Source organism: Lepidothrix coronata, unplaced genomic scaffold, assembly GCF_001604755.1.
Source record: "Lepidothrix coronata isolate B3197 unplaced genomic scaffold, Lepidothrix_coronata-1.0 Scaffold26, whole genome shotgun sequence".
Taxonomy (NCBI): Eukaryota; Metazoa; Chordata; class Aves; order Passeriformes; family Pipridae; genus Lepidothrix; species Lepidothrix coronata.
In genome coordinates, this window is record NW_016690206.1 from 7,120,871 (window position 1) to 7,143,466 (window position 22,596).

The 22,596-nt window shown below is 35.8% G+C and overlaps 1 protein-coding gene across 2 annotated transcripts in view; it reads left to right on the forward strand.

Moving 5' to 3' along the window:
- Positions 1-22,596, forward strand: part of KIAA1468 (KIAA1468 ortholog) — a 76,088-nt gene that overhangs the window by 7,790 nt on the left and 45,702 nt on the right. For both annotated transcript variants that reach the window (XM_017809391.1, XM_017809390.1), the window contains exons 2-8: positions 9,101-9,190; positions 17,062-17,133; positions 17,242-17,297; positions 17,391-17,504; positions 18,494-18,697; positions 18,782-18,873; positions 19,334-19,639. In XM_017809391.1, the coding sequence (XP_017664880.1) occupies positions 9,101-9,190; positions 17,062-17,133; positions 17,242-17,297; positions 17,391-17,504; positions 18,494-18,697; positions 18,782-18,873; positions 19,334-19,639 (934 nt within the window). The remainder of the gene's footprint in view (positions 1-9,100; positions 9,191-17,061; positions 17,134-17,241; positions 17,298-17,390; positions 17,505-18,493; positions 18,698-18,781; positions 18,874-19,333; positions 19,640-22,596) is intronic.

The following is a 22,596-nucleotide window of genomic DNA, read 5'->3' on the forward strand; positions in this document are numbered from 1 at the left end:
TCTGGTGGTTGGGGTTTTTTGTTTGTTTGGGTTTTGCTGTTTTGTTTTTTTTTCCTGTCCTTGGCCAGCAAGCATAGATTAGTTTTCTCTGAGTAGCTTTAGGGGTTTTACCCTCATATACGTTCCATGAATTTTTATATCTTGTTATTAATATGAAGTAGGTAAGTGTATTGATCATCTGTTTTCAATCTGGATTGCCCATCATGGACTAGTATGGAATGTCTGTTCTAGGTAATTTGTAAGTGGATTGCACTGACAGCTTGAAAGTTAATTTTATTCTGGTAGCTTTACTTAACTAAGTTTCCCTTTCATTTGATAATGGTCTGAAGTCTTTTCAGAGCATACCAACTTTGAAATTCTGCAGGTCTTATTGAATAAGAACATGTGGGAGAGAGCAAAAGAGGCACTTGCAGTTGCAAAGCAAGGTTGGTAGGTTAGCTGCTTGCAATTTAGTGCCTGATGCTATGAATTACTTTAAGGTTCTTCATTCCATCCCAGAGTTACCATAGCAATGTGGAATGTCTTTGTCTGGTAAAATTTACTCTGCAGACTCAAATTGGTTTAAAAAATTGTTGTGTAAGTCTGTTTCTACTGTAAAGGTTTTATGCTAGATCAGGTATCTGCTGCCGTGGATCAAGTTTGCTTTGCTGACTGATCCAGCACTGGTAAGCTAGGAACAAGTTGAAACATACCAGGAGTTTTAAACGCAGCAGTCATTTAAGACTTCTCAAAGTAATATTACTCAAGAGTTGTCTTGTGAAATTCGGTAAGGCTTAAAGAAATTTTAACTAGCATTTGTGGGCAATTAAATAGTTTAATTCATTTATTCATATGCATTGCACAACATACATATTTCAGTTGGTATATAATGTAGCAACAAATACAAACTGTGAAGTGATGATCATTTGTTGAAGAGTTCATGATGTCTTGATTCTTTGATTTAATGTAGAAAGAATACCATTAAAACTGTTCAAGTTTTTGCATTATCCCACATCTGTGAATCGTATCTCTCTTGCCATTTGGTTTATCCACATAGGTATATGTGGAGTTCAGTATTAATAGGAAGCTTAAGCATGTACCAATAAATACAAGAGTAAGTTTATTCTTTCTCTCAAATAGCCTCTGTTCCCAGTTTCCTTGGCTTCTGCTGGTTTTTGCCTGTGATATTGTGCAGGACAGTGGAAAATGCAAGTTACTCAAGGACATGCTTTTCTAGATCAGTATCTCTAGAAGAGAGTAGGCCATCTGTTGCATGGCCGTAGGGGCTAGTTTCTCTAGGTCTGGAATATTTAGCGTAGGTAAAATACCTAGTTTGCAGACCTCTTTACCGTCAACAGAAGCAGATCTAAAATACATATTAATACATCTGCATTTCCTTAGGAGTGAACAGTTCTATCATTGTACTTGTAGCATAGAGGAAAAGGAAAAAAGTGGCAGACCTGAGTAGTTTCCATAGAAACTTCTCAATTGGGATCTGTCATCAGAGTACTTGCTGATGTGCCTGTATCTCTTTTTGAATTTAAAAGTTAGGTTGGGCATCCTAAATGTAAAGGTAATCTGTACTCTATAAAATAGATACTGTTGTCCTTTCCAGATGTATATGAAGGTTTTTTCCAGCCTTTGATTTGCAGACCCCTTAAAGTTTCAGTTTTCATCTCTTTATGACATAATTTTCTTTTGGATGGAGAATTTTCCACCAGAAGTTCTTCCATGCAGGAAGGGTTTTATATTGGAAGGAGGGCGATCTTAATTCAAAGCAATAGCACAACTCATCAGGAAAAACTTCTGTATGTTTTCTGAAGTTACATGGAACTACATGATTCTTTTAAGCTTGTCTTAATAAGAGTCCATGTGTTGTAAGTTGCAAAACATTGCAGTAGGGGGCTTTTATAGCTTCTCACTTTTCATAGAGCTGAAAGAGTATCTCAGACTTAGAAATTTTTGCTTTAATTCTTTCACATATAGCTGTAATTACATGGTTTTCTGACATTTATAAAATCCCCAACAACTTTATTTGTATTGTGATCATAACATTGGAGTCTAATTTACTGCCATATATTAAGTTGTATCATATTTGTTGGTTAAATTATCCTATTGTATTTTTTTTTAAATTCATAGTAAAACTAAACCTTAGCAGTTCCCTATTTTAAAAATTTTGTTCTACAAAACAAATTGTCAATGACCAGTTCAAGTATGAAGTGCAGCTTATTTCTACTGCTGCAGAGAAGTGCATCCTGGAATTCTATTGTTTTTTTTTTTTTTCTAGAAATAACCATCAAGATGATGATGTTAAGGAATAATTTTTGATGGCCTCAGTCGTTCACTTATGTAACTTTCAACATCTGGTTTTATTCAGATGAAGTTAGAAGGCATTAACCTGAGGTGACTTTTAAGTAGGGTTGTATCTGACACTGAACTGAGAAGACTTGTTAGTTTCTCCATAGTGAAATCCTGTGTAGGGAAAATTCAATTTAATGAAGAGAGTGTATTAATATAAAATAAAATTACTACTAGTGGATTAGGTTGCTCGTGTGATACTCCTAATGCCAATGCTAAAACACTAAACTAAAAAAAAAAAAAAAAAAGAACTAAAAATTCCATGTTCCTGGAAGCAGAGCTCTGCTTGGATGAATATGCAGAATTCTCTATATAAATCCTTTGTAGTATGCAGTATAGTGAGCAGTGTTCCATAACAGTTTTTTCCAAGCCTGTGGTATGTTGTATGTTCCTATTTGGTAATGCTACAGTAAATGACAAATGGAACTGTATTAAGTGATCAGGTAGGTCATCAAAGAGTGTTCTTTGTTTGGTTTGGTTTTTTTAAATGCAAAGTAGTGTTTGGGTTTTTTCCTCCAAATAGTGATGTATGAGGATGGATGTTGGAGTCCAGATGATGGCTTTGTCATAGCATGATAGGTGTAAATTATAATCCAGACTAATTAACTTTGGACTTTTAATATCTCAAAAAAAAGGTCCTATGATATGTGTGAGCTGTTTGCCTACAGCTGTTTCATCCCATGTATAACCATGTAATTCATGTAAAGCTTGGCTTAAACTGGGAAATATATTTTCCTAGTATATGCAATATCCAGTGGGAGGCTGCTCTGATCTTGACTGGGAAGGATTCACTTTTAGTTCATACGCATGTGAATCAAACCCCAATTTCCAGTAGCCAGTTATTTCTCTGATCACCTTAAAATGTGGTTAGCCAGCTATTTTGCACAGCAGTTTAAAATATGGCAACAGTCTGGTTTCAGGGTTATAGATATTTTTCAGTACAAGTGAACATTTCATTAGAGATGCAAAGTGAATCTGTCTTATACAGGCGTAGTATCATTACATATCTTTTAATTTCAAGGAAAAAGATGGAGTTCTTGGTCTTCATATGTTCTATTTGGTTGATTGTTAGTATATGGTGATATGATTTCCTGTAATCTTAGAGGAAATATGACAGCTTCTTGGCTGCTTTATCAACTAGTAGTTTTAAAAATCGATTTGGATGTTTGCAAAATAAATTCAAATTACTTCTAAAACGTTAGTTTAGTTTTTTTAAATATTTTTTCTCAAGCCTTCCTGTCAATAAGTAATATCACTTAGTTTGTCTATGGTTTTAGATGATTTACAATGTAAATGCTCATGTAAAGATTATGTAATGTGGTTTTGTAGAAGAATGCAACTTCTGTTTTATTAATGTACTGTGAAAATATGGCTATTATGAAAATATGGCTAATGCGACCCCTCTTGGTGTCCCTTTAGGTAAGCTGGTAAAAATAATCTCATTTTACCATCAGAGTGAATGAAACTTAACTTTTTTCATATTGTGTAAGTCAGTAGAAGGGGATGTATCACTTCAAGATCTTATATTTTCCTACTTCTACAGTTATGCTCTATTTTCAGTGACAGCTGGATATGCCTAGGGAACACAAGCTGTCAGCAAAAATCTACTTTTCATACTGGTGACAGTTCTGGGAATAAGAAAAGAAGTGAAATTCCTCTGGAGTGAAGCAGTATTTTAAACGATTGTAGAAGTTAATAAGCAAAGTGTGGTGTTGAACCTGATTTTTAATTTCACAAATGAAAGTAAAAACATTGCGTTTTTTAACAAATGGATTAAAAAAACCTTCTTAGCTTAAAGTATCAAATATGAATCTTGGCATTCTGACTTTGTTCATCCTATTCCACTGGTAAAGGTAGGAGACAAGAACTATACACAGGCTCTCCTTTACTATCCAAGTCTCTCTCCTGGCTTTTCACTAGTACGTACTATGAAAAGCCTAAGCCTATTTCACTTTTCCACTATGCACCCATGGCATTTTCTTGTCCCATATTGAGGTGATCCATGTTCTGCAGGTGTTGATACCTCCTTGTCAAAACTATTCTTGTTACTTTGCTTTACCATTTCTGAAACATGAAGCTGACAGCAATTATTTTGTCGCTAATCACTAGGAAAGCTTTTAGCAAAAATTAATTGCTGCTTGAAAAATGTTTTAATTCAGAGAAAGAAGTCTAAAATCCATACACAGGGGACTGTTGGTAAGAATGCACACCTCAAGACAGCAAAATGAGTTCCCACTGCTGTGTCACATTGGATTTCCTTCTGGGAAAGAAACAGAATTCAGCCCAAGTGTACTTCTCCTTTTCAGGAGAAAGATTATGCTTTGATATTATTTGCCAAGTAACTTAAACCTAAGATTTTTATTTTTTATTAAAAAATAAAGTGAAGAAATGTGTTGTTTTCTTCTAAAAAATTAAATTCTTTTTTCCTTTTTAAGTTTCTCTTTTCAGTTCAGAAAACAGTATTCTTTTCTGAACACTGTGGTTGAAATACATCCACTCGGTGTTGTGGAGTACCATTATCAGTACTTCAGATAAATGGTGATGTTCCACATTCCTCAGGTGAGCTACGTGACTGAGCATAGCCCTTCCCTTGCCAATTCCACTCATTCAAACAGCCCTTCCCATTTTCCTGGCAAACAAGGCTGTTGAGTTGGCAGCAGGGAGGTACCTTTTGCACCCTCAGATCCTTTGCTGAGCAGGTGCATCCTTTATGGAAGTGTAAAATTTGAGATTATAAGATGTTATTGCGTGATTTTCTGGATGATGGCATTAGTTTTAGGAATTAAACCTCAGCTGATGACTGCCTACAAAGACATTGGTTAGGAGTGAGGCCTCAGATAGAGTTACCCCACAGAGACATTTTGGGTAGGTGCAGCGATGGGACCGGCCTGCTGCTGTTCAGCTTTGGGCACTGCTCAGCACTGCCCTGCCTGGCAGCACCTGTGTGCTATGGCCCTACTGATAATGATAGATCTGACAGGTCTGGGTCATATTTTCTCTTAACTGTCTCGTTTAGCTTTCCCTTCTCACCTTATTCTCCCATGTTCTCTGATACCATAGTATCATAAATCCCTCTTTGCTGTGTAAACCCACTGGTGCCAGTTCCTGTGTGATGCTTGGCTCTTCCTTGAGGTGCTTCATTTTGTTGTGCAATTACAGCCCCAAAATTCATCTTGCCTACTTCCAGAAGGTCACTAGTGCTGCCATGGCATTTGAAAGAAGCAGCAGGCCCCTTTGCTGCCTGATCTTTCCTGAGCCCTGACTCCACCGCAGCTGTCTCGGGCAGAAGCTTTGAAGTAGCCAGGGCAGGCAAGGACTATGTGGCACTACAAGCTTTGCAGTGTGAGCATGAGGAGGTGGAGCTGCCATTTGGACCTCACCCAGCCTGGCTGTGGTGGAAGCCCATCTTCCCAGGTGGGTGGCAGAAATGAGTAGCTGTGCCAACACTGAAGGCAGAGGGAGCTGCTCCTGCATTGCTTCCTTTCCTACTGCTTGAAGCACCTGCCTCAGTGGGAGCTGTGGCTGTGACTGGGCTTTCCCTGCACTGGGGCTTGGCAGGGTATAGCCTTAGCACTGATGGTTCATTAATGCCTGTGGAACCCCTTTGCCCAGGAGGTGTCTCAGCTGAAGTGCTTCAGCACTGGTGGCTTCTTGCCATGAAGAAGCACTTCTTTAGCCACACCACTTATTTTAAAGGCAGTATCCTATAGCAAAGCAGTGGTAAAAGTCTTGTTGCATTATAAGATAATGTTACATATACATTACAAGCTGACCGTTTAGTTGGCATTGCATTGTGGAAGTTATAATTTCACAACTTGAAATTTGGCAGTATATATCATCTAGGGGGACACTCAATTGAGAAGATACCATTCAGCCTGTTATGTGTGTATAGGTTGTCTTTGTTACTGTTTCATTTCCTTCAGCTGTTTGTTTGGATAGCTGTAGGTAGTTCTCCGTGTAGATTCAGGTTCCACCAATGGAATACATAAAGACATTTTTCATTTTAAACCTTATCTTCAGATTGAACACTGGACATAATGACTTCTAGCACCCAAATTGGCTTGTTCTAGTAATGACAGCATGCTTGGGGGGGTGATGATAGCTGGGCTATGCTTTTTTGTAACGGGAAGGAGGATCAGCATTACTGGGAGAGTGCAATGATCGTAGCAGAAAACAGGCCATGAGGCTGGTGTTCCTCAGCAGACTTTCATTTTGTTTAATCAATCTGAATCTTTGTAACATCAGCCTGTATGAAAAGTGTCAGATGTTTGCTGTTATTGTGAACACTATAGTGATAAAGAGAAACCTAAATGGTCAACATTCAACCCTACAAATTGCTGCTGTGCATGTAGATGTGGTGCATAAGGCCGTTTCTGAGTGTTAAAATGGTGAAAAACCCTTGGTGTTCAGTTTCTCTAGGACTGTTAAAGCTGTAGAACGAATTGATACGGCAAATTGTTGGATTCATAGCCACTGGTATCATCTTAAACAGCTTCCATTTCGTACATCCTGACAAAGATTCTGATTACCCCATGCATTTTTCTAGACACCTGTTTTTTGGAGGTTTTTTCAAGAACTTTCTGGCTGCTTTGGCAAGTACATTTGTATTTTATAGCTGGATTTGTTTTATCAATTTTCAGGAGAGAGCCCTTGCCTCAAAAGTGGACCATTAGTCACAGGAAAAAAAGGTGGTGTTACCTATGGCTTTAGATGCTTCAGTAATGATGATGTGGTTGACTTTACCTGAAAATTTGAGCCTTGTTTCTCTGATTGTTACCTTGCAAACATGGCAAGACTGTAGGAGGAAACAGTTGTATTTCTGTTTTTGCCATAGCAATACTATATGAGACTGGTTCACTTTTCTTAAACATCAGCTTTTCATTGGGATCTCTGTTTCTTTAACTCAAGTCTTGAATTGGATTTCAAAAAATTATCTTGCAGCTCCCAAAGAAATAATTTGGAGCCGTACATACTGATCAAGGTGTTGGGTGTTTTGAAAGTCAGCTCTCAAGACTTTCATGCTGTGCATGCAAAGTTCATGTTTACTTTTGACTTAACCACTCAATGTGGTTCCCCATTGGTTTATTTTCAAAACAGTCCATTTTGCAAAGATGCCGTAAAAAGAAGAGTTTGTACTGTGCTGCTAAGCGCTATAGAACAGCCTGGAGAGAATTATTAAATCAGAATAATATATTGAAAAAATGCAGTAGAAAAGACCAGAATCTGCATATGAAAAATAAGGGTTAAAACCAATTACTGAATAGACACTCATTGAGGAGCAACAGTCCTTATTTGGATGAGAAAGCATAGTAATAGGAAAAAAACCCTGTTATTAGATATAAACTATATACTGCCATATACTTTATGTCCGTGGAACAAACAAGTTAGGGTTGCCAGGCACTTTTGTTTTTACTGTGTCACTCAGCTAGAGTTGGCAAATTTAGTATTCTCTGTAGCTTTTCAGTGTAGATACTTTAATCAGTCTTAATCCAGGTGTTCTTTTTTCAGTCCAGTGCTGGTCTGTATGTAGAGAGGATGTCACAAGACCTTACGGGACAACTTAGGCATAAATATACAAAAGAAACTAATTAATAAAAAAAACAACCCTTCAGAAAACTTCTTTTACATAACGCAGAATGAGAGGAGAGGTTAAATACTTAGAGATGTTAGTCATGACAAAATTTGACTGACAAGTGATGAAATTACTTCTATTTCCACTGACAGTTAGGAGGTTTTCTTGACAACTCTATGGAGTTTGTTCTTTGTTAATGTGACAACAGCTCTAATGTAATTAAATTTATTTCTGAAGTGCTACATAAAAATTAATTTCAAAGGGAGGGGAAAGATGTTAAGGTACTTAATATAATTTCTGCATGTTCAATTGTGTTAGGAACATGTTCAGTTTATTTTGAGTTCTGTTACTGAGTATTTTATGCATTTTTCTGATAAAAAGGTGAATGTGTGCATCAACAGACTTGAAATTATCAAAATTACATTTTGCTTGATCGTTTTTCTTTCTCCTTCCCCTAAAATGAAAAATGTCAGGATCAGATCAAAACCTTGTGTTTGTTACTGAATTTCTTGAATGTTTTCATTTTTCTTTTTTTTAAATTAAGAATTTAATTCTAGAATGTGAATGTTATGCCTGCAGTAGCATGAACTGCACTTCCTTTGCTTTTCTTAGGTAATATGTTTCTTGGTAAGCGTTGATTAAGTGGGTATATAGTGAAGTTAGTGGCTAGATTAGGGGATGTAGAAAAGTATTTGGTCGTGGTAACATGCCTCAAAATACAAAAAATGGGAAAAGGAAGTAGCATATTTGGGGCAGTTAAAAATTTCTGTAAAATGGGAACAGAACTGCTTGAAACCTGTGGCACAACAGTTTGTACCTCTTTGGTTTCTTGTGAGTGCTCACCTGCATGTCCAAGCCAAGGTCCCTGGCCCTTGTGTAAAAGGGGAAGCGCTACACTACAGTGCTCCTCACCTGCTGCGTACAAGGTAGAAACACCACCTTTTAGGGGGAGCAAAAGTGAATTTCTTACAGGCTGTTCAGTGAACTTGTTGCAATGCTGTATTTTTTGTTCAAATTTTCTGACGTAGTCTTTACTTAGAGACACTTTTAGAAAATGCACTAAAACTTCAGTCTTGCAGAACTTACTTAGCCTTCAATTTATAATGTGTTTTGTCTTTCTCTGTCAAAGACAGGCAGCTCTTCAGGGTTATTTCTGATATCTTTTTTTTTTTTTCTTTCCTCCCCTTTAAGATCGCGCTGGAAGCATCAGTACTCTTGATTCCTTAGATTTTGCAAGATACTCTGATGATGGCAATAGGGAAACAGACGAAAGAGTAGCAGGTAAGTTTTCTGTATGATTTAGGAATCTTAGAATGTTAATTTTACTGGTAGACTTGTTTCTAGCATAAATGTATTTAAATTAACATTTCTGAAGATGACAAGACTTCACTGTAGTGGTTTAACTAGTCACTTGATGATATCATGTTTTAGACATTTCTACTACAATAACTAAATATTCAGTCAGGTGTACTTCTGTACGATTCCAGATATTGCTAGGGTAGAAATAAGCAGTATACTTAAATATTGTGCCCAGCTTTTGACAATAGAACTGTATCTTGATATTGTCTACTGACTACTACTCTCTAACTGAAACATATGCTAAAATATTCTACATAGTATTCTGTGACTACTATGTGTATGATAGATTTCTGATATAAAAATTTCTTTCGAGTCATCTCTTAAATATAGCTTTCATGTAGATCAGTCAAATAAGCATTTCCAAACCCAGAGCAAATTTGGGATTTACTTAGTTCCGTAAATCTTGTCTGCTACAAATCTTAACTGTAGTGCTTTTTTCTCCCATTTGATTCTTTGATTGTGTAAGAATGGTTTAAGGAAGTGGCTTTATTTGCCTCTTGTTCTCAACTTAGGGGCCTCTGGCACTTTTAATTTCAGGATCTTTTATCTCACCAAAGGCAGAACCTTCTCTCTATATTTGAGATTATTTTAGTAATCTCTTTTGCATGTGAACCATATTTCTCTAGTCCAGGTTTTTTTCTAAGTTCAGATGTTAAGTTATTCATGGCTTCTGTAGAGAAACCCAATAAAACTCTCTGGAAACTGCTGCAGAACTCTGTTTACTTCTTGTCACTTAATGCTGTTTAATATCACAAGTACATGAAGGTTGTCGATGCTGGGACTTCTGCTCACATAGTCAAGCTTTATGAAACCTGAAATAATACAAGCTGCTATGTCTCTGTTCCATGCTGTTGTCCGTACTCTGAACCACCAGCTTCCTAGCAGAAGCACTGTCATGTTCTTAAGCAACAAAAAGGCTGATGAAACAGTTCTGAAAAGGATCTTGACTCAGAAATTTTTCTCTCTCAGTTAGTCTGAAATGGCAACCAGTGTTGAACCAGAGAGAAGAAACAAAAGTGGTAGGAAAATCTAATTTTTCTTACCTGGTCAGTGTTACTGAGTTAAAGGACTGGATTAAATTCATGAACATGAAGCAAATTCAGGTATTTGGTGCTCTGGTCTAGAATTATAGGGACTTAGTGTTCTTCAATTTATATGGAAACTTCCAGATTTTTATTACTATCTAATTACTCTCTTTTTCAATATAAGTAGTCTGTTTCAAGGAGGCAATAGCTGTAAATAGACAACTAATCTTCTAAGCAAATTGCTTTAGGAACCCAAGTGCTTCTGAATTGTGTCCTGGAATACAAGGAAGAAACAAGCAAATTTCCAATACTTTATTTATTTTCATCATCTTAGTAGATTTTCCTGTTTCTAGACAGTATTACTTGTCAATAGTATTACTGAGAGAGCTAGTTTGATCTGTGCTTAGTGCTGTCTTTAGTAACTGAATTGGATTAGATGTGCTTATAGAAAGTATATTCCCAATCAGAATTGACATCCAGTAGAACCATTAATCTTCTGATGGAACATTAATAACAAAATAATGATTGCTCCCAGTATGAAATGAATATACCCTAAAAATAAATATTAAATTTAATTAAGTAATCCTACAATAGATCAATATTTTGGACAATTACAGTATAGTTGATTGACTGCTGTCATATGTAATCGACAAAGAAATTATATGTCTGGATATTTACATGACATTTCTATGTCCCTTTGGAGATGTTTTTCCCAGTTTTCAAAAAGCGTCATAAGAATTTGAACAAAGCAAGACTGGAATATTATTTCTGGATATTCATGAAGACTCAAAGTTTTCCAAAATATCCTATTTCTACTTAAAATTCTGGTTCAGTCATAACTGCTTAAAATATTTTGCCTCAGTTCTGTTTAAAGCAATCTTTCTGAGAAATAAACTTCAGAAAATGGATAAGTATTTAATTTGCACATAAAAAAATTATGACAGCAGAGGTTTCAAAAACTTTGCATATCTAGTGCCTTCTTAGAACAAACTCTGGCTTATAACTTCTGCTTTTGAAGTAGTTCTTAGCTGCAAATGCAGTTTGAAACTTAAATGGAAGTCCATTTTGCTTATTTCTTCTCGAATTCTTTCTTTGCTGTGAAAAGCTTTGATGATTAGGAGATAACATTGTAATCTGTTGTGAAAACTTGAGGCCATGATCTAATAGCCATATTTTCCTTTTGATAGTTCTCAGAGTGGGGTTCGAGTAGTTTCTTTTTGTAAGCACCCTTTCATGCTGCTATCTTTGTTTTTTACAGTTTGGACAGAATGCATGATTTCCATACCAATTCACTAGTCAAATGAAAGATAGGACATAAATGCACATCAATCACTAAATGTAACCCATAAACTGGTTCCAAGTCAAAAGGACTTGAAAATTTATTTCAGTATTTCAAAACTGTTAGCCCAGTTCATTCCATCTGGCATTAGAATCAAAATTTGGCATAGAAGTAAACACGTTTTGAAGAGTTGGTGTAAACTTTTCTTTTGGGAAGTGTGATCGAAGGAAGCGAAGTGAGTCTCTTCTGTGATATTACGACCTTGACTAAAAAGATGCAAGTTGAGGATGTAGATAAGCATGAGAAAACTAACTGCACTTTAGAAAACATTCTTCATTATCTATCCAATCCTAATGAAAATGAGAGCTTTCTAACAATTTGGATAATACATTTGTAATCCACTAAGAGTTCAAAAAAAATACTTGCATCCTTACAGCTTACAATTTACTAAATGTAAATAACTTGTTCTCTAAGATTGATAAGTCTTGAATCTGAACTCATGTATTCAGTGCTTGAAATGCTGCTAAGATAAACTCAGTACTGAAGGATTTATTAGGGTTAAAAAACCTCCTCCAAATACTAATTTTCATAAAACAACAAGAGAATGGAAAACCTGTTCCCTTCCTGTGGAATAAGAATATACCTAACTTGAAGTCAAATACCCACAGCATTTGCTTTAAATAGGTCATCTGACATTCAGTCTAAGGAACTGAATCTTCTGCCACATCTTAAATTGACCATGTGCACAAGTATGCTTGTGATCTAAAACCCCTACTTTCCATAATTCAGAATCCTTATTATTGCTAACTTACCTTTCACACCTACTATTCTAAGAATCTGATAATTTTAAAAACACGTTTTGTTTTTCATGATAATAAAGTTAATTGTCATAGTCAAATTCCATTTCAATCAATTATGCTCTCAGATCTCCCTATGTTAGCATTGATTTCTGGCTAGACTATGTATCTCTTATTAGCAGAATGAAATACTGTCTGTGTCAGGATTTGAAGGGAAGAGACAAGCTCAAAAACCACTGGATTATTTTTGAGAATTTCATTTATCTAGACTTGGGTTCACAGTTTCTGCTTTTTATAGACCTTTTTATTTTCTTTTTTTAATGATTACTGTTACTTGTGCATAATCAAAATCAGAGGAAAATCTTAAAAAACAGACAAACAAAAACCAAAAAACCAGAACTCAAAAGGCATCTGTAATACAACAGTCATGTGCTAACACTATGTGTACAGTTTGTTTATCCTGAAAATGGGTTTTGTCTTCCCATTTCCTGTCTCAGGCCCTGTGAAGCAGTTGTAAGCCTCTTGAATTTCGTTCCAGGTTGATGGTCTCCAAGGGTTGAACCTGAAGAAAAGTCTGCTGTAGTTGAGGTTTTCTCTGTATCTGGTCCTGTCTCATTAACTCAAAAGCATTAATGAGGTTGCCGAGTCAAGTGTTGGCTTCCCACTATGGCAACAAGTTCTCCATTATCTTGCTCATGAACTCTCATGGTGATCTTAAGCTTTGTAGTGTGGTAGTCATATCTCATGCTGTAATGCAACTTTCTGGTTCAGGTCTGTTTGTGTTATGTCCTGAAGTGTTTCGCAACAACTGTAAATAAGGTTGCTTTTCTTCTTGGTGCTTGTTTCAGGAAAGTGGGACTTGGGACACCTTAGGTCCTGAAGTATGTTTGTGATAGTGGCTTCGTTGCTAACTATTGTCAGAGAATTTAAATTTTTTCTGATTGACTCAAAATGTATATACAAATCCATCAAATGTAATGGGATATCATACGTGTTTTAAAGGGCATGATTTAGGACATCTGGAGTTCTACATTTACTTTGCAAGGAGGAAGATCTCAAAATAACAGTTAAGGAACCAACAACAAAGCTTGTAACAGTATGAAAGTTTGAGGAAAACTAGGTAAGCCCAAGGGCCCTTGATACTTCAGAGGAGAACTACTTTTAAAAGAAAATGTCTGAATGCCGTCTTGTGGCTTCACAACACAAAACTGCCTTTCTCCTGTTGTCTGAAATACTTCATAGTGAAGTATGCAAAAGTCTAACAAGATATTTCATAAGTGAAATGTAAAATTCTGGTTTAATTGGAAATAATACTGCTTATACAAAAGCTAGTATTGAAAAAATTTTAGAAATACTGTTTAATTCTTCAGCTTTTTGGCCTTGGTGCAACAAGACTGCTGTTCATGTAGATTTCAGCTTGTTCCATCCCAAATCTCAGATTGTTTTTTATAGCTGTCTTCTCAACCTATGATCCAAAAACTTATGAAGTCATTAACAAATATGAGTGAATAGAATAAGATCCTTGAGGAAACTTCACTTTTAAATGTCAAAGCTCAGCAGACATGCTACTCCTGATATGCACTTCTCTTTTAAGGTGTGTTAGGTTAGCTTCTTGAAAACTGAATCATGTAAAAATGGCTAATCTGAAAATCTTTATCTAATGCCTGGTTGCTCAGTTGAAAGATTCACTTTTTGAGTAAGTTTAATTTTTTTTCAGAATGGTAGATGTCGTGATTAGAGTTCTTTTTATAAATAAGAAGCAAGAGATCCATTTCAATTTGTCTCCCCTAAGGCAAGCCAGATTGTTCAGAAATGCCCTTTCCTGGCAGGAAGATAAACTGAGCTCAAGGCTCCAAATTTCTGTTCTCTGCTTTCCTGATGTAGAGGAGTGTCACTTGGGTTCTTTCCAAGGTTATCTGCAGCAAAGCTTTTGTGTATCATTTGAGGAGTGTCTGCTCCTTCACCAGATGCAATGAGTTCTACGTGTTATCAGCTCACTTGAGCATGAAGTTAAACTTTAGCTGGCTTTATCAATGCTTTTGAAGGTGTAACTTCTCTAAGGTGCTACAGCTTCCTAACAGAAGGAGAGGGGGAGACAGATCAGGTTATTATGTTAAAAGTCAGTACTTGATAATGGTTACAAAGAATGGGGTTAGAAGTTGCCTTTTTATTTAGGGGATTTCCAGTGTTGATTTCATTAGTACACATGCTGAGTTAAAAATCATTACAGATTTTGGTAGAAGATCACATTTCAGTATAACTTCTAAAATAAAGACCTTTTTATCATAATTTAACATTTGATTGAAATTATGTTATAGATACTTACAAGTATTTATGCTTATATAACAAAAATACAAACAAAGTTCTTCAAATATAAGCTGAATTTGTGACCGACTTGAAATCATCAAGGTTTGTATGGTGGCAATTGTAATGGTGGCATTAGTAAGGCTGGATGAGGTACAACTGTAACAATGCTGTGTTGTAGTAGAACTGTGTGGCTGCGAAGTGACAGCTTCTCAACTATACCATGTCTAGAATCTGTGTAACAGAAAAACATGCAGCAGAGTCATCTACTTTTAAGGTTGAATGGGTAAAGTCCTAATGGCTTCTAAGAATTTTCAGCATCATCACAGTTCACTAAAAATTAATTCTTGCCGTCTGACATGGGTTTGTCTGACCTGAGTTTTTTGGCTTTCCACGCCTTCAGACATGTCTTATTCCTATTTTCCTTAATGGAATTTCCTGAGTTTTTATAGTTTGTGTTGTTTTTCTAACTTTTTTTATTATTTATATCATTCTAGTGCAGGGCACTCCTGATCTGCAACTGTTCTGGTCTTTGAAAATATTTTACAAGAGTAAAATGTTAACACATAGTCATTTCTGTCAGAAAAATTACTCAATTTGAGTTCTTTACAATTTTCAAAAACTAACAAATTAGTAGTTTACAACTTAGAATTGTAACTGTGAATAAGTAACTCAAATGCGAGGAAGTGCTAAAATTAGGTACTTAACTATGAGAGCATTTTCTAACTTTGTTGCACAGAAGTATTTGCAGATCAGCATTGCTGAATACTAGAGAGATTTTACATATTTTATTCATTGTATCCTCAGTTGCGCTTTTGTATTGCTGCAGTAAAATTCTGTGCATCAAACTAGTTATTTTCATGTAGCAAATGTGGTGTACTGTAGTTACTCCTTCAGTTTTTATGGATAATTTGCAAACTGAGTGAATCTTTTTTCCATGCGTGCTAATTATCAAAAGTCTTAGCGACAGATGCTCAAAAGAGGAAACATTTTTATTTGCAACCTTCAGTAGCATTTCATGCAATCTAGAGCCAATGCAGTGATTCTACAATGCATTGTCCTCTATGTACATATTTCAAAAGTCCGTGTTAAATTGTTTCCAGGAAGTGATTAAAGGTATCATTGATATTTTCTTATTAAAAGCAGCTACAACGGGGGTTTTTTTGCATGGGAATAAGGTAGACATTAAAATATTCTGAATAGGCTATCTAACAGTTCAGTGTTGTAGCCGTCTTGTGCTCATCTTTTCTAGTTAAGTATAAGAGTCCTTCTTTCTGGTGACTGTATATTTTGAGTGTGATTAGATTAATCTGAGAATTAATTAAATGCATTTATTTATCTGGTAATTCCTTAAATAGGTTCTCTTAGATGGTCTAATTGTAAATGGCTATTAAAAGAACATTTGCTCTGTGTTTTGCAAAAGTACAGGGTTTTAAAACTTAAGCCACCATACATGACCTCAACATCAAAACACATGAAACCCCAGTGCAAACAAAGCACCACTGGCCCTTTTTGGAGGAAACACTGGAACATGAGAAACACGTAACAGTGACCAGGGGAGTGGAGAGGAGAAGTAGGTGATAGCAGCCGCTAGAATTACATATTTTTGACTCTAAAGCTGACTCTAGATCTTTTAAAGTGTTGTAGAGTCTGGAATCACTATAAACTTCTAAGAATAATGGAGCAAAGGCTTTTTTTGTTTCAGGTTTCTTTATAAGTACTGTAGAAGAGCTGCTTTTTTTGCCTTTTTTTTTTTTTGGTTGTGCATCTCTTCAATGTATTCAATTGAACGCAAAATCTTAATCAACTCTAGGGTATTCCTAAGACTCTTCTATTTTTAAATAGAGATTTAAAACTACTCTGTTTTGTGCAGTAAAACAAAGTGTGTTTCAAAATCTCCCCTTTAAACTACTAAAATTTCAGTGTATAATTTTTTCCAGAAGTCTGTAGTCTCAGTGGGACAGTACATTCACTTCATGGTTTAAGCTTTGCTACATGGAGACAGCTTCCTCTGCTGACAGCACCTATTCGCTTCCTTTAGATCTGTGCTCTGATTTCCTGTATACTCCCCTTGCCCCAAGAAATCAAAACATTTGACAATATCAGCTCCCAAATACTATCCCAAAACCCTACAGCGAGTCCTTGTCAGACAGCTTGAAATTTTGGTTTAGCTAACTTAAGGCCAACGAAACTATGGAAAACCTTCACCAGTTTGCTTTCAGACCAACTCTGCTGCATGTGTTCATAAGTTCCATAAAGATTGCATGCTTTCTGTTTAATACAAACAGTATATTTTTTTTCACACCCATCCTTGCTTTTTATATTTTATTTTTGTTTCCCTTGCCTTGGTTGGATGCCTGTGTATGTTTAATCCAAATCCCTGTCCAGTCCTGGAGTTTGAACTACGGAAAGCCAAGGAGACCATACAGGCCCTTCGAGCCAACCTGACTCAGGCTGCAGGTGGTGTACATAAACCTTTTCTTAAGTCTTTACTTTGAACAATGTAGAAGTAGCTGAGCTCATCCTCTATGAGAGAGTAAAATTTAGTTACTTTTTTTTCCTCTCCAGAAAATGAAGTTCCTTTGCAGGAACGAAAAAATTATAAATCAAGTCCTGAAATTCAGGTAGGTGGCTGGTGATAACTGAGCTTTGCATGGACTTTATGACGGGAATAAAGATGAACCAAAGATGTAGTGTATTGTTTTCTTTTTTTCCAGGAACCAATCAGACCTCTTGAGAAAAGAGCTCTAAACTTCCTAGTTAATGAATTTTTATTGAAGAATAGTTACAAGCTTACATCAATAACATTTTCAGATGAAAATCATGATCAGGTAAAGTTTGCTTGTGATTGGGTTGGTTTTTTTTTACATGCTTGCTTGCCATATTCTGATCTTGTCATAAACTCAAGTGAATTAAAATGACTTCTCCTGAGCATGTAGTTCACTTCATATATATATGATTACTCTAAAAGTTAAATATGTTAGTTAGCATTTTCATATATAAAGCTTGGTTTGAAAACACAGCAGTTTGTGGGTATTTTCCCAAAAATTATAGGAAGGAAACAGTATTTGTGTTCTTTAAAGGAAGCAAAACAAGAAGCGAATTACTGTGAGTTATAGGTACCTGTATACTTTCTTGGATTCTGATGTGACAGATCTGGATCTTGAACATAATCTTTTCCTTAAATCATACTCAGTTGATTTGTGCAGGATATACAATTTACTCATTGTTTGTGATCTGGGCATATATGTGAGTGTACTTTATGACCCTGTGTCGTTTAATACAGTGTTGAAGAAGCTCTCTGTCATAAGGTGTTATCTTAGATCTTTCCAAACATAGCTAAGATGATCGCTTTTATGTCTAATGTTCTAAATGATTCTGCGGTACTGTAACAGTCTGCCTCTGGGAAATTACACCTGTACTTGTGGCTGAAATGGGAACAAAACCAATACCTCTATCAGTAGAAAGCCTTCAATCAGCTGCACTGGCTTCTGCTAGAATTTGAGCAATGTTATTTCTGATTCTAAAAAGTGTTCATGTCCTAGAAAAAAGATAAATTGTAATCTGTGTGGTTTTGAAAGGTCCTGTCTTTAGTATGTTACCTAGAGCTGCCTTTAGGATGAAAGTGCATTGCTTCATGAAGTGGATCCTTTCTCTGCTGTTGTTTCTTGCTATTTGATTTAAGCTTTCATCTACTTTACTACAATGCAGTCTTGATGTAATTATTTTGCTGTTGTATGGCCTGTGGTCAAATGAGGAAGAGAAACAAAAATAAAAGGAAGTATTTTGTATGCTTTAGTTTTTTTTAATTCCTTTGAAGGATTTTGAACTTTGGGATGATGTAGGATTGAACATTCCAAAACCTCCTGACCTGTTACAACTCTACCGTGACTTTGGAAACCATCATGTTACTGCAAAAGATGTGGTGGATGCATCAGTTGGTGTAGAAGACGATGAGTTAGAGGCTGATACTCCTATACTTGGGACCGTCCCTGTATTTGAAACAACGCCACAGTCAATAGAAGTAAGACTGTACAGAAGAAATGTTACATCTGTTTGCAATATTACTTTATTGTACTAAACTCTTTTTTTTCTATCTTGTATTTAGCAATGTTTAATAGTGCAAAAATTAGAAGATCAAATCAGTGTGTTAAACAGTGAGAAATGGTCTTTGATGGAACAAATCCAAAGACTTGAGAGGTATGTACTTACCAATCTTCTCAACTGCTGATAAATGTTGGATAACTTCTCAAGTGTTTTTCTAGCACATATATGGAAACATACAACTTACAGGTATGAAATTACTAGGAATTCTTCAGGGCAGGGCAGTCTTTCCTTTTCAATACATGGTATTTCGTTAGAAAAAGGAGGAGACTTCAAAGTGATTATATCTATTATTGCCCATATAATTTAATCTTGTAATCAATTTTGTTCTTTCAATGTAACTTCTTTATTTCTTTGAAACATAATCTGATGTATTTTGCATAGGTTTTCTTTTCTCTTAGCTTTGTAACTCCTTAGTACTGTGGTGTGCACATACTGGAGTTGAGGAGGGAGCTCTTTTCAGTACGTTGTCCTTATTTCTGTGCTTCAGTCTTGTGGTTTGAACAGCATTCTTATGAAAGCTACAGAAATATTTCATTTGCCTTTCCTTTTCCAGTGAAATAGATCTTCTCAAGAATGAAAACTTTGCTGTGTCAACAGTTTATGGTGTAGCTCCCCATCCTTTAAAACAAGTGCCTCTCACAGTCTCAGAGGACAATGGACGGTACTTGGATATCAAGAGCTCTGAGAATGACAATAAACATGGAAACACCGAGGAAACAAGCCTTGCTTTATCTGCTGAAGTGGACTCAAGGACTTCTAAAGACGATATGCTAAATTCTGTGCCCTGTAAAGAGACAGAGAAGCTGTCCTCACGTGCTCCATCATCTAAAACTACAGTCCACTTTGATAAACCTAATAGGTTAGTGATAGGTTGTAAACTGGCATGCTATAATTAAAAATTCTTGTAAAGAGGGTAGATGTTTTTCTAACAGTAAAATTCTGCCACATGAATAGATCATTTGTGTTTTGAATGCAAGTAAAATACTTACCATACCTCTAGGATACAGTACTGATATTTTTATATTGTTCCTAATCTTTTTAGGAGGGAATACACATGACAAACCTACATTTCAGTATTAAGTTTCAGTGTTTCTTTTTGCCTTCTGCTTGTTTCTAAAACCAGTCCTGTTTGCTGCAGCAAAAAGTAGATAAAATCAGAATAGTGAATAGGACAACAAGATTCTCTTTTAAGTTATAATTTCATGATTATCTTCTGTTCTGCTTGAAGAGTTGTTTGAAAAAATTTTTTGTTATTTCTATGTAGATGTGTATAACTCAGAGTATCTAAGAGAGCAGTACATTTTTATTTATATATTTTTTTAATTATTGGAAAGGGTATCTGATGGCACTCTGCTTTTTTGAGGTTTGATTTTGGGGCAAGTCTTCACTGGGTAGCTATGATTCTTTTAACTAAAATAAGGTAATCATGTGGTGTTATTCCTTGGAGACTGAGTTTGTGTGTCTAGAAGTTCTTGAGAAAGCCTCTCCAATCTATAAAAGTCTTTTTTATAGTGAAGAGGGGAAGTGAATTGTTTAAGTGGTAGAATAAACCACTGTGTAGCCATCAGGAGTAACATGTACCACAGACTTAAGGAGGGTATGTACAGCTTTTAATACTACCATTGTGGACAAGGATGTGCAAGCAGAATCACCTTACAATCTTATTGTTGCTGTTGCTAGGGAAGCAGGCAGCTATCTTGCTTTGTATTTTGTCAGTTCACGTAGCATTCTTTTGCTGGTGTTGATACTGTAATATGCTTCTAGAAATATCTTCTGTCTGAAAATACCAAGTAGAAATCTGTGTGACATTCTCTGCAGATGGAATATAAATGCAAGCTGTTGGGGGGGAAGAAAAAGAATAACTATAAAATGGAGTTGCTACCCCTGCTAGTAATTACCTTTTCTTGCAAACTCTTAAGTATCCTGCTTTCTCTGGATTTTCTGAACTTCTTGCACTGACTTCTAGGGTCAGGGGCACTTTTTCAGGGATATCAACTTTAGAATTGGACAGGAGGAATGATTTCTGATTTTTGAATACTGTACTTTAGAGTCTCATGACAAATTTCTTCTCTTTTAGTTGAATATATTGGTGTTTAACAGGAAAATAAAACAGCTTAGATTTTTCTGAAGAATGGTCAGTGGTTTGATTTAAGCTTTCCAGAGTTTGTTTTCTTTTTAAATTTCTCTTGTATCTTAGCTGAATATTTAGATTAGGTAATAATCAAGACTTAGAGCTGTTGTACATGGATTGCTAAATACTTGTCTGCCTACTTTCATTTGTGGCTTGTTGCAAGTTTGTTTGCTCAGAGTAACAGTGAGTGCTGGGTGGCATAAAGTGCATGAATATTAGATTGATGGTTTGGGGATAGTGAAGATGTGTATCAAAATAGGATTAAATCACTGACTGAGGAAGGAACTGCATATTTCCAGTGGGATTTATGACAGTAGAGTCTAGAAGAACAGCGTTTGTTTTGCTGCTCACAGCTGTTTTAAATATAACAGCACATGGATTTATATGAAAAGTGGTTCAATGAAACCATGAATCCCCACTGAGTTAACTTCAGAAGTCCCCTCAAATGCAGTTCACTGCAGAAATAAGTAATGCCTGTGTAATATGTAGCTATTTTTGTGCTCTGCTTTGGGCTTAACACCTCAACGAAGGGTCAAAGGAAACCATATTTGATACAAAATTTTATAGAACAGTATGTAGTACTAAATTTTTTTCATGGATTGTGCACTAGGTTTTTAATAACATAGTAATATTTTTCACTAAAAAATACATTATTTGTTAAGTATTTTGAGATCTATGGAAGAAGCAGCACAATAAAAGTGCTGGATATTTATTGATTTCAACCCAAGGGTGGTTATTTGTAGGAGACAATTACTACAATTTATTCAGAATGTATTAAGAGAGATTAAAAACTAAGTCTCTATCCTAAAAGGCAAGATTGTTACTACTGTATCTAGAGAGTGGATTCTTGGCATAAATCTTGCCCAGATGGGAAGAGAGGATAGAAGAGCAAGTGAGCCTCCTTTGTGTGACTGCACTTAGAGCAGCTGTGCGTGCATGATGGCAAATGAGGACATGGCCATCATTGGAAAAATGCCTCATCTAACAGATTGCAGTAGAAAGCAGTAGCAGCAGTTTAAATAGACTGCACCACATGTATTTATTCAACTAATTTAAGGTGTTTGGTAATTTGCACCAAATACAAGGTGGTGTCTGTATATAGCAGTCCTGGCTTTTTGCATAAATTCACTCTTGTGGTGGTGTTATACAGAATAGAATAGTAATGCTTGGTTTTTGTATTCAACATAGTTTCATGTATTTGAACATCTTCACTAGTGGTGTCTTGAAGAGACTTTCCACTGACTTGTATGCAAGAGGCTTGGGTCTTTCATTGTTTCTGTCCAGCATAGCCATCAAGTGCAAGGCTTGCTCCTGTTCTTCCAGTGTAAAAAAACTGTAAAGCCTTTAGTAGAGCCTGTAAATCTGTCAGTCAAGAATATTTTACAGAATAGGGACTAACTTATTGTTTAACAGAAGTTCTTTACAATTGGCTAGCATTTAAGTAGTTTAGTAACTTTTCTAAAATGAACCTTGCACAAAACCAAGCTGACTAGAAGTAAAACATGCTTCCTTCATTGAAATTTAAAATATGGTTTAAAAACCTGTACTGTCAAGAAAGAAACTTGATTCTAAGTAGTAAATATAAAATCTGATCGTATTTTCTAAATAGTAAGAGGAAAACTGGTGTATTTATGTGTATCCTTCTAGATTAGTTTAAACAGTTATAAGTAGGAACTTTGTTTCTT